This window comes from Girardinichthys multiradiatus, chromosome X (genome assembly GCF_021462225.1).
Source record: "Girardinichthys multiradiatus isolate DD_20200921_A chromosome X, DD_fGirMul_XY1, whole genome shotgun sequence".
Taxonomy (NCBI): domain Eukaryota; kingdom Metazoa; phylum Chordata; class Actinopteri; order Cyprinodontiformes; family Goodeidae; genus Girardinichthys; species Girardinichthys multiradiatus.
Window position 1 is genome coordinate 12,080,070 of NC_061817.1, and position 15,721 is coordinate 12,095,790.

The window sequence follows — 15,721 nt, forward strand, 5'->3', positions numbered from 1 at the left end:
GTCTTGTTGCTGAAATATGTATAATACAAATAAATTGCCATCGCCCTGAAGTTCGTGGGTAAATGTGAAAACGTCAAGGATTCATGAAGACTTTTGCAACTCACGGTACGTAATGTCATCACCAGCAGATGGCAGTAATGTTTTTTCACAAACGCTGACGTAGGTACAAACAGGTCAGAACCGGTCGCACAGCAGAACGTGTTCTCCTATGGACACAAGTAAAAAATAAACCAAGTGTCCTTTTTCATTGCTAAAACCTGTCTTAATTTATCAACGCAATCAGAATTGTCCAATATTTTTCGTCACACAGAAATGTTTCTTTTTAAACCAACCACGTAGCAGCCTCCTTGGTGATGGGCGTGGCCTATTTACAACCTCAACAACAACTTTACTTTTTCCTCCTGTGAGGGTGTTGTGCTGTAGGCGGTAGGAGGCATTTTATGCCGAAACTTTAGCCTGCCTGAGTTTTCTGGAGCCCACACTGGGAGAAAAGTCCACTGTTGGAGGATTTCCAGATATTTCAACCAAAAGAAGGTGAGGAAAATGTAGCATTCATAAATATAGCGTGAACTGTCACAAATCTTGAGCGTTATTGACTGTGTTTTTTATATTTTTTCAATAAGAGTAGCAAAACTATTTAATTGTGGCCATTACTCTCTGGCAACATTTCAAATATGGAAATGCGCGTTCGTTGTGCATAAATTGTTCTGCTTCATGAAGAAAGCAAACAGTGCGACAATTCAATAAATACATCGCTTAATCAATTGCATTTGGACATTATTAATTCAAATGTTAAATGCTTGTGTAATTATTTTAGCACAGTGTTATTTAGACAAGGTTATTAAATGTAATAATTTCATGAATATCAAATTCTGCATGCCAATAATATGTTCGGTCTGTTTGCTTCCCTTAATGCTCACACTGGATGTCTACTTTTATATGGTGGAAAAGAAAGAAGGAAAGGAGTTGGGGAAATGGGGGTTAAATGTAATTGATACGTCATCACAGTAATATCACAATCAAGTATTCCTGACACTAGTGTTTATTGCAGTTTGCATAAGCCATCTAAAATATAAATATTTCTATGACCAATGATTTATTTGTTGAATTGTGGCACTCAGGCAGCTCGATAGAAAGCTTGCAGCCATGACCTGGATTCATGCTATTGACTATCATGATGATCTTTTAGTTGGTTAATAAATAGCAGTGTGTTGGGGTGGTCACAGATGGGAAACACGGTGTTGGTCAGATGACCGTCCTGTATATAAGCGGCTGCACATGATCTCATTCAGACTTCACCCTTCATCCTTTGCAGGGACGGGCTCTCAGTTGTAACCTCTGCTCCTCCGTTTAGGTGTTCTAGACAGCAGAGACGGGGTAAAAAAGGTTTTTATTTCCAAGCAGTATGGAACTGTCACTGGTGAGTTTTACAGCTTTTGCACCCATCGCTATTAATAAGTTCCTACTTTTTGTTCTTCTGACAAAAGGATCCATTAAGTATTTTCTAAATTACTCTGAATGCTAATAAAATGCAGACATTGCAAATAGTTTAATCTTCCTGCTTTTATTTTGTCAGGTTCACCCAGCTATCAAAGCCTTCATGTGTGGCTCCTTCAGTGGGACCTGCTCCACCCTGCTCTTCCAGCCTCTTGACCTGGTCAAGACCCGCCTGCAGACCTTGCAGAGTGGCATGCAGCCTGGGTGACTTTATTGGTTTATTGACTTACAATTGTTTTACCTCAGCTTAACCCTTAATCACAAATAAAGGCATTGTTCAGCAGTTTCTACTTATCTTGCTTATCTGATTGTCCCTTTTACAGGTCAGGCCGAGTCGGAATGATGTCGGTGCTCCTCGGTGTGGTGCGGACAGAGCGGCTGCTGGGCCTGTGGAAGGGTGTTTGCCCGGTATGCATGTCTCTGTTTGAAGCCAAAGTATTTGTCTTTATTAGAAGTCTGCTTTGTTTAGAAAGTCACATAGGGTAGATGATGTCTAAAAATGTGCTCAAGCCCCTCTCCGTCTGCTGCTCTAGTCTTTTGTCCGAACCATCCCAGGAGTGGGAATCTACTTCAGCTGCTATTACTCCCTGAAGCAGCACTTCTTTCAGGATAAAATGCCGGGAGCTGGGCAGGCTGTGATGCTGGGAGGGGGAGCTCGGACCGTGGCAGGTGTTGCGATGCTGCCGATAACTGTCATCAAGACACGTTTTGAGGTGAGCAGTGTTTAGGGGCTGTAGCTGTTTTAATTATATTAATATAGTTATAAGTGGTTGCCTCTTAACTGCACGAACATTTAATGAAAATGTTTTTTTGGGAACAACTTTCCCTGACACAGTTCAACTAAGACATTTGTACAGCTGAGGAGATGCGGCACACACTGCAAGTCTGAGAGTTAATGATAAGAGGCAGTGAACCTGGCCATTTGAAATCAGTTGCTGATTAAATGTGCCTTCTACGTTTAAGCAATGTGATCAGTAATAGAAATTAGACAATTTTTAATGATACAGTTCCATAAAAATGTAAACTCACTCTTTGAATTTTTCACCTTTTATTACATTACAATCCCACATTTCTTTATATTGTCTCATGTTTTTCCGACCAACACAAAGTAGCACTTAATAGGGATTTGGAAATTGATTTTTGGTGTTCAACATGAATTTCCTGCTTTTGTATCCCACACCCTTTAACTTGATGCCACCAGATATAATCCAGCGTAACCAATTACCTTCAGAAGTCACCAGATTAGTTAACAAAGTCCCCCTCGTTGAACTTTGATCTCAGTATAAAAACAGAGCAGCTATCAGGCGGCTGTTCTGTGAAGGTCTTGGAAGTTTGTTGGAGAACATTAGTGAACAAACAGCATCATGGAGACCAAGAAACACATCAGAAAGGCCAGGGAGACCGTTGGAGATGTTTTAAAGTAGGGTTAGGATATAAAACAGTGACTCAAACTGGGTCAAATTTAAAAAGCTTGGGCTATACGCCATCAAGTGCTCCAGAAGCCTGTTGATCATCCAGTCAGTTTAGACGAGTGTGTGGCAGCAGGAAAACATATAAAACATGCAGGACAGAGGTTTCTGTGAACCATTGCTTTAGATCAAATCATATTGCCCAATCAAAGTACAGACCTTAATCCAAATCCATCCATCCATGTGCAACAGTTTTAGACTATAAATGTGCAAAGCTGGCAGAGATGTACCACCAAACATCTGAAGCTTCAACTGCAGCAAAATGTGGTTGAATCAGTATTGCCTCGGAGAAACACCTTCCAGCTTGAGCAGTCAGCCACTCTGCTTTGAAACAAAAAAAGCATGTTTTTTGCACGACCTACTTTTCTTTTCCTTTTATATAAAAAACTACTGGCTGTACATACATATACACACTGTTCCTTTTATCCTTTGTTCTATGTCTGCTAAAGTTTACATGCTTATACTTAATGTCTGTATGCTGCGAGAGCAAGTGAAATTCCTTGTTTGAGCACACAATCTGGGCCAATAAAGCAGATTCTGAACTGAAAACAAATAGACATCAGTTTTTTTTCTGTGAAAACTTTGAAAACAATATATCACTTATGCTCTACTTTGTGTTTGTCTGGCACATAAAATCCAATAAAATACATTGACGTTTGTGGATGAAATGTGGTGAAACATGACCAAATGTGAAAACCTTTTCATTCATGGCCCTGTATTTAGGTCTCATTCATATAGATGCGGGGTGTATATTTACCTCATTGTGTTTTAAACTAACCTGTGTGTGTCTGTTCCAGTGTGGCAGGTACAGCTATGTCAGTGTGAGTGGGGCCCTGCGCAGTGTGTGTCAGAACGAAGGTCCTGCAGCTCTGTTCTCCGGACTCATGGCCACTCTTCTCAGAGATGTTCCTTTCTCTGGGATCTATGTCATGTTTTACAGCCAGACCAAGGCCTCTCTGCCCCAAGGTGAGCTCACACTTAGGCTGATGGGGGTTTTGAGAAATTGTAATTGCTTTAAACATAACAGAACTTGTAATCTTTATTTTAATTCAACAAATACATTTTGTTCCCCCTGAAGAGATCAGTTCATCTCCTGCAGCTCCTTTGGCTAACTTCAGCTGCGGGGTTCTGGCTGGTGTTCTGGCCTCTCTGGTCACGCAGCCTGCTGATGTTGTCAAAACACACGTCCAAGTGCATCCCCACCTAAGGACAGCAGAGGCCATCAAATATATCCACTCGGTAACTATCCTTTCTCCTGCTTTATTTAAACATTATAATTGATATGTCAGTTTCACTTAAAACTGATCTTCTTGTCTTCTCCAATAAGGAACATGGGCTTCAGGGCTTCTTCAGGGGAGCAGTTCCTCGCTGCCTGAGGAGAACCATGATGGCCGCCATGGCCTGGACTTTGTACGAGCAGATGATGGCACACATTGGACTCAAGTCCTGAAGGAAACATTGATTAAAAGGGAAGATAAAAAGCAAGTATGAAGCGAGCCGAGAAAAGAGCTGCTTCTGTAGAGTCGCTCTTCTGAAGTAGGCATCAGAGGTTTTCATTGGCTCTGAATATTTCTCTGTCAGCTGAGAAACAGACTGGGGAGCACAGAGAGCATGCACTAACGTGATGGTAGAGGTGGCCGACCTGTATAAAACGTTGCAACATGCTGGATTTTTGAGCTAATGTTGAGAAACCAGACTTGTGCCTTCAAATAATAAACAATGTTTTGTTTTGTTGATGGACCGTGTTAAAAAGCAGGAGTTGTCACAGGAACTAATCGACAAATGATTTGTTTAATTTTAGCCCAAAAGTCTTATTTACCAGAAATGAATGCTGAGCTCATAAAAGAGATCAATGAAACAAAACTGAACTCAGGCAGAAATATGAACTTCTCAAACCAATTGACTGAGCAAACAAAACAATGACCTAACAAAGAAATAACACATGATGGCTGATAAGACCATTTCAGCACAATACCCGAACACAATAAGAACGACAACATGGCCGGTTATTTGTATTAATAAAAAACCAAGCATAAATGTACAAACCATAATGAATGAAGGTGCATGAGGGTTACTGATTTAAATGTAGTGGGGCAATCATAGTGTTGCCTTAGAAATTGGAAAAATCTGTTGAGTCCAGCGTCAGCTGGGAAGTATTGGTACTGGAATCATTCACACGTTGGAAAGGGCTTCAGTAGGAATTCCCAAGTCTGTTTCGAGCCAGAACACTGAGGCTGCAGAGTCCATTACCCTTAAAGTGGACTAGAAAATGAATCATTTAACTTGCCTGGAAAGACAATGACTTTTATTTTTTGTCTTATTAATTTCTTTTTGGGGCAAAATGAGGTGTTTAATAAGATAAATCATTATGCAGTGAAAATGTTGCCTGGACCTTTTCTTTGGGTAAATGACTGAATGCAGCATGACGGCTCAACATTTGAGCCTTAGCTGTGAACTTGCTTTGTGAATATCCATGGTTGGGTTTCTGACCCAGACTTTGGATACATTTGCAACCATAAAACTGATCATATGTGATCCTTTCATTTGTTCTGAAAAAATAAATGGCTTTCATGAACTGATTTCTCTATTTGCATCTTCATTTACTGTTTTGGAATGTCTAACATTTTGTCATGTTTAATCACTATGTTTTCACCAATCAAGTTCTGGAAAGTGTGGGATGCATTTGTAAGTTGGTACTTTGTAGAACCATCTTTAGCTGCAAGTCTATTGGGGTGTGTTGCTATCAGCTTTGCACATCTAGAGACCAAAAGTTTTGTCCATTCTTCTTTGCAAAGTAACTCTGGCTCAGTCAGGATAAAGAGTATCTGCGAAGATTAATTTAAAAGTCTTGCCATAGATACTGAATCCACACCCTGTATTGAGCTCCACCCACCAACTTCTAACCAGCTTCTCTGTTTCTGCGGAAGAAATGCATCACCACAGCATGATGCAGCCACCACCATGGGTTGAAAGAATCTTCCACCTTAGCTGTGGATCTCTCCACCTCAAAACTTGGGACATTGTTATGTAATCTAACCCTGCTTTAAACATCTCCCTGACCTCTCTGTTGTGTTCCTTGGTCTTCGTGAAGCCATTTGTTCATTAATATCCTCTAAAAAACCTCTGATGTCTTCAGAGAGCAGCTGAACTTATTCTGAGGTTAAATGAAACACAGGTGGGCTCTATTTACTAATCAGATGACTTCGGAAGGCAGTTAACTTCACTGGATTTGATTTGGGGGAAGCAGAGTAAATAGAGGGCCTGCACAGCTATTCAGATTTCGATTTGTACAAAACTCAGAAAACCATACATGTTTCATCCCCTCCACAAACCGTTAAGCCCAAAATTGTTCATATCCAGATTTGGGTTTAAAGTAATCATTCATTTTAACAACATGTTTCGTCTAGGTCCAGACTTGAATCTGATCAATAATCTGTGGAGGGGGCGAAAAGATTGGGATGAGAGCAGGGAGGACTTCCAACCTCAAAGATTTGGACCTCATTGGCAAAAATACGTTGTCAAAATATCAATGGAAATATTCAAAAAGTTTGTTTTCGAAATGCCTTTTGTTTACAATACTGATTTCAAGGCTGAATAAAAATATTTAATTTTAAGTCTGCGATGGGTAAGAATACCTCTGCCTAAATGAATATGCACTTCTTTGTGTCGGTCTGTCACATAAAAACCCAATGAAAGACTTTGAAATGTCAATGTAATATGACAAAACATAAAAAATAAAAAAAGACTTTCAAAGGGTATGAATACTTTTGCAAGGCATTGTTTGTGGTTGAAATGTTGCAATGAACACCATTGTCCCGATTTAGTACTTATGTAAATCCATGCACAAATCAATTTATAGCCTTTATTAAATTATGCAAATATAAAGCAATAAAGTTTTGTTAAAGCTTGGCAGTCTGGCAATGATCTCAAACCACCAGCAGCACTACGCTCAGCACATTGCAAAGGCCTGCAAGAACACGAGGGACTTATCGCAGCACTGATACAGATAGGCTGCACAAGGGGTGTGGTGACATGACATCAAACAGTAAAAAGGAACATGGGGTTGTAGGAGTCTGGGACTGACGTAAGAAATACAAATAATCAGGATGATATGGATAAAATATTTTTTAAAGCTGTAGAAATATCTTTATAGACATTATTCTTTCATTTTTAATAAAACTAAAATCCAAATATCGGGGTCATAGGTCATCTGATATGCATGAATTAGGAAGTTTTGGATCAATGAAACTCTTTTAAACATTCTTCAAAGATCCATAGCGTAAATGAAAGATAAACACATCTTTGTGTTTGAGTTTTTACCCAGTAGTTTCACACTGACTGAACAGCCTATTTTCTTCAGATCGGAGGTGAACATACCTTTCCCTGCAGCGTTTTATCCCCCACCTTACCTTGTCCTGGGTATTTAATCAAACCTTGTTTTGGTAACAGCTCAGGATCACCATTTAACCTGTTTATGTGTGTTGTGTCTCGACAGGATTACAATATTCTGGTTAACTTTCTTCTCACATGACATGTTCCAATAAATAATTTCTCAACAGACAATGCCCTTGTGTACATATGATGATCCCTTTGCCTGGAACATTTTATCTCTGGTAAATATAGTTGCATCACAGGTCAGTCTTTCACCGAGAAGTCAGCGTCTCAGGATTGTCTTAATATGGTCTTTCCATCTCCATAGTCTTAATATGGGATATTCATCCGACCCACGGGCCTACCTCTGGTTACCCCTGCTGCTGTCGCTGCAGCGCATGGCACAAACCTCACCTAGTGGCCAAAGTGCAGAAGTGCACTTGTGCCACTTACAGCAAGTACAGACATACAGTGGTTGGACAATGAAACTGAAACACCTGTCATTTTAGTGTGGGAGGTTTCATGGCTAAATTGGACCAGCCTGGTAGCCAGTCTTCATTGATTGTACATTGCACCAGTAAGAGCAGAGTGTGAAGGTTCAATTAGCAGGATAAGAGCACAGTTTTGCTCAAAATATTGAAATGCACACAACATTATGGGTGACAAACCAGAGTTAAAAAGAGGACAAATTATTGGTGCATGTCTTGCTGGCGCATCTGTGACCAAGACAGCAAGTCTTTGTGATGTATCAAGAGCCACGGTATCCAGGGTAATGTCAGCATACCACCAAGAAGGACGAACCACATCCAACAGGATTAACTGTGGACGCAAGAGGAAGCTGTCTGAAAGGGATGTTCGGGTGCTAACCCGGATTGTATCCAAAAAACATAAAACCACGGCTGCCCAAATCACGGCAGAATTAAATGTGCACCTCAACTCTCCTGTTTCCACCAGAACTGTCCGTCGGGAGCTCCACAGGGTCAATATACACGGCCGGGCTGCTATAGCCAAACCTTTGGTCACTCATGCCAATGCCAAACGTCGGTTTCAATGGTGCAAGGAGCGCAAATCTTGGGCTGTGGACAATGTGAAACATGTATTGTTCTCTGATGAGTCCACCTTTACTGTTTTCCCCACATCTGGGAGAGTTATGGTGTGGAGAAGCCCCAAAGAAGTGTACCACCCAGACTGTTGCATGCCCAGAGTGAAGCATGGGGGTGGATCAGTGATGGTTTGGGCTGCCATATCATGGCATTCCCTTGGCCCAATACCTGTGCTAGATGGGCGCGTCACTGCCAAGGACTACCGAACCATTCTTGAGGACCATGTGCATCCAATGGTTCAAACATTGTATCCTGAAGGCGGTGCCGTGTATCAGGATGACAATGCACCAATACACACAGCAAGACTGGTGAAAGATTGGTTTGATGAACATGAAAGTGAAGTTGAACATCTCCCATGGCCTGCACAGTCACCAGATCTAAATATTATTGAGCCACTTTGGGGTGTTTTGGAGGAGAGAGTCAGGAAACGTTTTCCTCCACCAGTATCACGTAGTGACCTGACCACTATCCTGCAAGAAGAATGGCTTAAAATCCCTCTGACCACTGTGCAGGACTTGTATATGTCATTCCCAAGACGAATTGACACTGTATTGTCCGCAAAAGGAGGCCCTACACCATACTAATAAATTATTGTGGTCTAAAACCAGGTGTTTCAGTTTCATTGTCCAACCCCTGTATAGCAGCAAGACGTCACATGCTCGTACGTCAATGCCATCGCCGTATTGTGTGGGATTTTTTTGGATGCAAGAAAGATGGGCAAAACAGTTCAGTTCCAAGGATTTTTGGTCAAACTGTGTGACTGTGAATTCTTTTGTAATACTGGGAGCAGGTTCTTATTTTCTATTGATTAAAGTTCTTAAATGCCAAATACAACAGTTTCTTTGATATTTAACCACCAGTTATTTGTTGCACTTAATTGTTTTAGATTAAAAAAAAATTACTTTCACATCAGAGAAAGATAATCTTTGTAAATTCAAAGTGCAGTTTTATATGCTGCTGTTTTCCTAAGAGAAACAGCTATCCAAACCAACCTGGCCCAATGTGAAAAAGTAGCAACATCCCGGTCTGATTACTGCCAATTAAGAAATTAGATAATTAGACCAAGTCTAACAACATGAAGTGGGCTAAAAGATCTCAAAATATAGATGAGAAACCGCAATGACCTGTCTAGGCAAGGCAAGATTATTTATGTAGCACATTTAAGGAACAAGACAATTTAAAGTGCTTTACACGATGAAAAAAAACAGTGAGAAAAAAGAACCATGATTAGGGAAACTGAAGAAAAGTTGTACTACAGACAAAAAATAAATGAAATTTAATATTTAGGACTGAATGTCGGATAAATCTAAAGTTTCATTGATGCACTCAGTACTTTTTGGTCCATGTTTGTTGCCATGAAGTCAAACGTTTGCCTCACTCAACCACCGAGGGGAAGAAAGGGGTCTACCAGGCATCATTTAATGTCAGGGCAAAAACTGCATCGATGACTAAAAATAACATGTTTATTCTAAAAGTTTATTCTATGTTTAGTTGTTTTTTTAAGCACACTATAGAAGAACCCGTTCCTAGGCGTATTGCTTTCCAAAGAGAGCTTGTAACAACTCTCCAATAGCTACACCAAAAAAACAGACCAATCACGCTCTTGGAAACTGAGTATAAAAACTACGTCATTTCCTCCCAGCGTCCTCTTTTTCACCGTGTGCTCAGATTTCCATACGGCGTTGTTTCGTGGTGAGTTTTAAACAGTTTTATTTAGTCAATAAATCAACGAAAATAAGACCGACGACCGAAATGAATGGCAGGTTGTTTTATTATGAAGCAGCAAGACCACCTTATTACCGCGTATTTGGTCTAAAAGATAATTTAATCCCGTCTTAATGACAATGCTAACATCCGGAGCTAACGCGCTAGCTTTGAACACGCGTTCGTGTCAGTGTTCTTCTTTACTTACTAAGACTTCCTCATTGTACGCAAAGCAAATCCCGTACAGAATAGTGTCACAATGCTGGGATGGATGGCTGTAGTTGTGCTCCAACAGGCTGTTTTTAACTTTGACATTTTAACTTGAAGAATCTTGTGTGAAGGCTACATTTTTAGTCCAGTTCCGTTAGCCACTTCATACCTAGTTACCACATATTTCTTTGAAATTGGAAGTTTTCGGTTGGAAAAACGGCAATAATCACAGCTAAACACCCTTGAAGTGAACCCATTTTAAGACATTTGACAATGATAAAATAGGGCAGTTAAAATGGCTTTAAGTGACCTTACTGCGGTCTGAAATTTGAGTCATAATTAGATTTCCTTATAATACTGAGTAGAATATAGACGGTGTAATCCTACTTTTAGTGAGTGTCAGAACACCGGGGTGTACAAATTAATGTTTAATTTTGTCATTTGTCATCCTGATAATTTCTTTGCACTTTCAACTAAAAAGACAAGTCGATGTTGTGTAACTTGTCCATTATTTAAAAGGTCTCCATGTCTTGCAGCTCTCCCACTAAACTCGTAACACAGGGAAAGTGGTCACGATGTCCGGAGGTCTGGATGTCCTTCAGATGAAGGAGGAGGATGTGCTGAAGTTCCTGGCAGCGGGAACCCACCTGGGAGGCATGAACCTTGACTTCCAGATGGAGCAGTACGTCTACAAAAGAAAAAGCGACGGTATGTTGTGCAGTTAGCCATGTGATGGAATAATCAATGTTTTTTCTTTTAATTTTAGGGTCATCTAACGACTGGGATAAAGTTGTGAACAAGTTTAAAGCAGGGTTAGGGTAGGAAATAAAGTTTTTAAAATCTCAGATTGTTTTTCAGACAATCATCTAAAAATGGTAATATTGTGTCATAAATATGCAAACCTGCGAAGACGTGGCTTTGCCTGAGTAGGGCTTTAATCAGAACCAGCCACGAATACTATGTTGACCTTGGAGGAGCTGCAAAGGTCTACTGCTCAGGTGACAATCTGTTGCTTATCTGCAAAAGTGATAAGGCAGAAACCATGTTTGCAAGATGGCCATAGGAAATCCTGCTTAAAGTTCGCCACAAGCCATGATGGAGATAATGCAAAGGTGGAATAAGGTGCTCAGATCAAATGCTGAGTGGCAAAGAACTAGCGCTGCGCTTCACCATATGGCTTCCATAAAACAGTGGCCATGCTGTGGGGTTGCTTCTGCAGGAACAGGGATGCTGGTGAGACTTAATGGGAAGATGGACATAATTAAATAGCGGGCAGTTTCAGAAGAAGACAGCAGAAACCTGAGTGGGGTGGAATTTCATCCTTCTAGCAGCATACCCGCTTTGAACAACCAGGGCTAACGCTAACCTCTTTGGTCAACACCCTCTCCAAATATATATATATATATTTTTTTTTTCTCACAGGTATTTATATCATTAACCTGAAGAAGACCTGGGAGAAGCTGCTGCTGGCAGCTAGGGCCATTGTTGCCATTGAGAACCCAGCAGATGTCTGTGTCATCTCCTCCAGGAACACTGGGCAGGTAAATGATAGAACTTAGAGCAGTGAAATAAAATTTTAACAAATAAATATGAGATAAAATGTTGAGTCAAACAATGAATGCACTCTATTAAAGCCGGGCACTGGTGTGAGTGTTCTGGTGTCGGAAGTGTGCAAAAGTAAATGGGTCGGGGTTTCGCTAACACCATGAGGACGGCTGTCCTTTGACTGGGGTTTGAAAACCTCCTGAGCCACAGTTCATGACTTTCAATGTGAATATATTGCAGGTTTACCACAGTAAGAATGTACAATATATTGAAACGTTTACTTCTTTGTGTAAATATCTCAATAGTTTGGTATTTTCATTTACCATTATAAGCTTTAAATGTCATACTGGGCCATGCCTAAACTAACCTGGAATGTAATAAGTCCATTCTGAAGTGCTAATGTGTTTTCTCTGACCGCTGTAGAGGGCAGTCCTGAAGTTCGCCTCGGCCACCGGAGCTACCACCTTCCACGGCCGGTTCACTCCTGGTACATTCACCAATCAGATCCAAGCAGCATTCAGGGAGCCCCGCCTCCTGATTGTGACAGACCCTCGTGCCGACCACCAGCCACTGACTGAGGCTTCCTACGTCAACATTCCCACCATTGCCCTGTGCAACACAGACTCCCCACTGAGATACGTGGACATTGCCATCCCCTGCAACAACAAGGTGAGGGGGAACTTGGTAGAATCTGAACTGCACATAAGTCTTCTATGCAGGGTTGGCTCATGCAGGGTGTGATGTTTTAACAACTTCTATCTGAACCACATTGAAAAATTGATTTTACGTTTCAGGGTCACCACTCTGTGGGTCTGATGTGGTGGATGTTGGCCAGGGAGGTTCTCCGGATGAGGGGAACCATCTCCAGGGAACACCCTTGGGAGGTCATGCCAGATCTGTACTTCTACAGGGACCCTGAAGAGGTAAGATGAATCCAGTGCATTCTGTTAAAATCTTTCTAAGATGTCTGAATGTTGTAGAGGTAAGCTGCATTCTGCCGTTAAATGTGTAACAGATTGAGAAGGAGGAGCAGGCTGCAGCTGAGAAGGCTGTTGTGAAGGAGGAGTTCCAGGGCGAATGGAGCGCCCCACAGGCTGAGTTTGCCCAGCCTGAAGTGACTGATTGGTCTGAGGGTGTTGCTGTTCCATCTGTGCCCATCCAGCAGTTCCCTGCAGGTAAGTAACATGGTTCTTCTTTACTCTCTTTAAAACTGGTTCTGTTGCTTTTTCTTTTGACTAAACTGTTGTATTGTTACAGCTGCTGCACCTGTCAAGACTGGAGAGACCTTCGCTGGTAAGTTGGCAGAGCTCCTCATCTTGATGCAGAGCAATAGTTTGTGTTGGTCTCTGAACTTGGTCTTAATTTCTGTTTCCCTGCAGCTGAGGACTGGAGCACTCAGCCTGCCACAGAAGACTGGTCCACTGCCCCCACTGCTCAGGCTTCTGACTGGGGCGGTGCCACCTCTGACTGGTCTTAAACCAGTGAACACAACAATAAAAGTGTTACACTTTAACTTGGTTGTTTTTGTCTTGTTGTTTTCTAAAACCTGCTAATGTCAAACATAACCTGAGGTTATGATGTCATTAACTACTAACCAAAACAATAATGAAATATTAATGACCAGATCACCTCCTGGCTTTGGCAGTTTGGTATTGATCATATTGTGACTTTATTCATTATTTATGCCAGTACTTTTTTAAAAATTTGTATAAACTGTTCAGTTTACAAGGCAGCAGTACACCACAGATGTCACCCCAGGGCACTTCACAAGACAGACTGATCCAGTATACAGAATGATAAATCTCATCAAACACATTAACATTTAACTATGGGTTATATTCTGGTCCTTGTTATGCAATGGAGGCAAGTGGTTTATTCCAGCTGGTAATGTAATCTAAGGAGGTCCAGCTGTCTGCTGCAATCCCTCCTGGGCAAGATTGCGGCAGCAGTGGACTTTGCAGTAATCACTTGTGTGTAAATTGATTACAGGGTTAAAACGTGTCCTTGCCCCAGCTGGGAGATCTGAATGCAAACCACTCCTTCCAGGCACCTTGGTGCACGGCAACTAATCTGGAAACTGAAACAATGAATGTGAATATTTTACCGTGAATAACCCCACTGAGGGACCAACAAAGGACTCCATCCTGTTATTCTAGGGCAGGATCTGCAGATCCTAAAAACTTTGATAAATAATATAGAAGTGGGCAAAGGCCAGTTTTACCAGTTCTTAACATTGCATAGAATGTCCACAACAGACTGGCACTAAAGCTAGAAGGCCCAATTTTTCTTTTGTATTTCTTACTTTCAGGTTGCAAATGTTGCTTTTGTTGATGCAACAGGCTGTTCTGCATGTACAGGTCCTTCTCAAAAAATTAGCATATTGTGATAAAGTTCATTATTTTCCATAATGTCATGATGAAAATTTAACATTCATATATTTTAGATTCATTGCACACTAACTGAAATATTTCAGGTCTTTTATTGTCTTAATACGGATGATTTTGGCATACAGCTCATGAAAACCCAAAATTCCTATCTCACAAAATTAGCATATCATTAAAAGGGTCTCTAAACGAGCTATGAACCTAATCATCTGAATCAACGAGTTAACTCTAAACACCTGCAAAAGATTCCTGAGGCCTTTAAAACTCCCAGCCTGGTTCATCACTCAAAACCCCAATCATGGGTAAGACTGCCGACCTGACTGCTGTCCAGAAGGCCACTATTGACACCCTCAAGCAAGAGGGTAAGACACAGAAAGAAATTTCTGAACGAATAGGCTGTTCCCAGAGTGCTGTATCAAGGCACCTCAGTGGGAAGTCTGTGGGAAGGAAAAAGTGTGGCAGAAAACGCTGCACAACGAGAAGAGGTGACCGGACCCTGAGGAAGATTTTGGAGAAGGGCCGATTCCAGACCTTGGGGGACCTACGGAAGCAGTGGACTGAGTCTGGAGTAGAAACATCCAGAGCCACCGTGCACAGGCGTGTGCAGGAAATGGTCTACAGGTGCCGCATTCCCCAGGTCAAGCCACTTTTGAACCAGAAACAGCGGCAGAAGCGCCTGACCTGGGCTACAGAGAAGCAGCACTGGACTGTTGCTCAGTGGTCCAAAGTACTTTTTTCGGATGAAAGCAAATTCTGCATGTCATTCGGAAATCAAGGTGCCAGAGTCTGGAGGAAGACTGGGGAGAAGGAAATGCCAAAATGCCAGAAGTCCAGTGTCAAGTACCCACAGTCAGTGATGGTCTGGGGTGCCGTGTCAGCTGCTGGTGTTGGTCCACTGTGTTTTATCAAGGGCAGGGTCAATGCAGCTAGCTATCAGGAGATTATGGAGCACTTCATGCTTCCATCTGCTGAAAAGCTTTATGGAGATGAAGATTTCATTTTTCAGCACGACCTGGCACCTGCTCACAGTGCCAAAACCACTGGTAAATGGTTTACTGACCATGGTATCACTGTGCTCAATTGGCCTGCCAACTCTCCTGACCTGAACCCCATAGAGAATCTGTGGGATATTGTGAAGAGAACGTTGAGAGACTCAAGACCCAACACTCTGGATGAGCTAAAGGCCGCTATCGAAGCATCCTGGGCCTCCATTAGACCTCAGCAGTGCCACAGGCTGATTGCCTCCATGCCACGCCGCATTGAAGCAGTCATTTCTGCAAAAGGACAACCTTCAAATAATACATGATTATTTGAAGGTTGTCGTTTTTTTTGTATTAAAAACACTTTTCTTTTATTGGTCGGATGAAATATGCTAATTTTGTGAGATAGGAATTTTGGGTTTTCATGAGCTGTATGCCACAATCATCCGTATTAAGAC

General features: G+C 41.5%; 2 protein-coding genes across 3 annotated transcripts; both read left to right on the forward strand.

Moving 5' to 3' along the window:
* The first annotated feature begins 217 nt into the window (after positions 1-217).
* LOC124862519 (mitochondrial glycine transporter B-like) lies at positions 218-5,545 on the forward strand. Of its 2 annotated transcripts, none has more exons than XM_047356487.1 (8): positions 218-534; positions 1,316-1,420; positions 1,577-1,701; positions 1,821-1,905; positions 2,031-2,210; positions 3,764-3,932; positions 4,045-4,205; positions 4,294-5,545. In XM_047356487.1, exons 2-8 carry the CDS (start codon positions 1,406-1,408, stop codon positions 4,414-4,416), a joined length of 858 nt encoding a protein of 285 aa, XP_047212443.1. In that variant the 5' UTR covers positions 218-534; positions 1,316-1,405; the 3' UTR covers positions 4,417-5,545. The 2 variants fall into 2 exon arrangements, with proteins under 2 accessions (XP_047212443.1, XP_047212441.1); XM_047356485.1 differs by having other exon boundaries at positions 219-534; positions 1,355-1,420.
* Positions 5,546-9,977: 4,432 nt separating this feature from the next.
* Positions 9,978-13,412, forward strand: LOC124862526 (40S ribosomal protein SA). The gene is made up of 8 exons (XM_047356497.1): positions 9,978-10,132; positions 10,891-11,062; positions 11,777-11,895; positions 12,323-12,568; positions 12,694-12,822; positions 12,915-13,074; positions 13,157-13,192; positions 13,279-13,412. The coding sequence occupies exons 2-8, from the start codon at positions 10,930-10,932 to the stop codon at positions 13,374-13,376; spliced, it is 921 nt and encodes a 306-aa protein (XP_047212453.1). The 5' UTR covers positions 9,978-10,132; positions 10,891-10,929; the 3' UTR covers positions 13,377-13,412.
* Positions 13,413-15,721: the final 2,309 nt, after the last annotated feature.

Excerpts from the sequence above, each read along its gene's own strand:
- LOC124862519 (XM_047356487.1), top strand. Across the intron at positions 3,933-4,044 it reads CAAGGCCTCTCTGCCCCAAG|AGATCAGTTCATCTCCTGCA; the intron begins GTGAGCTCACAC and ends TTCCCCCTGAAG. Across the intron at positions 4,206-4,293 it reads CCATCAAATATATCCACTCG|GAACATGGGCTTCAGGGCTT; the intron begins GTAACTATCCTT and ends TTCTCCAATAAG.
- LOC124862526 (XM_047356497.1), top strand. The coding sequence starts at position 10,930 with ATGTCCGGAGGTCTGGATGTCCTTCAGATGAAGGAGGAGGATGTGCTG. Across the intron at positions 11,063-11,776 it reads CTACAAAAGAAAAAGCGACG|GTATTTATATCATTAACCTG; the intron begins GTATGTTGTGCA and ends TTTTTCTCACAG. Across the intron at positions 13,075-13,156 it reads CATCCAGCAGTTCCCTGCAG|CTGCTGCACCTGTCAAGACT; the intron begins GTAAGTAACATG and ends GTATTGTTACAG.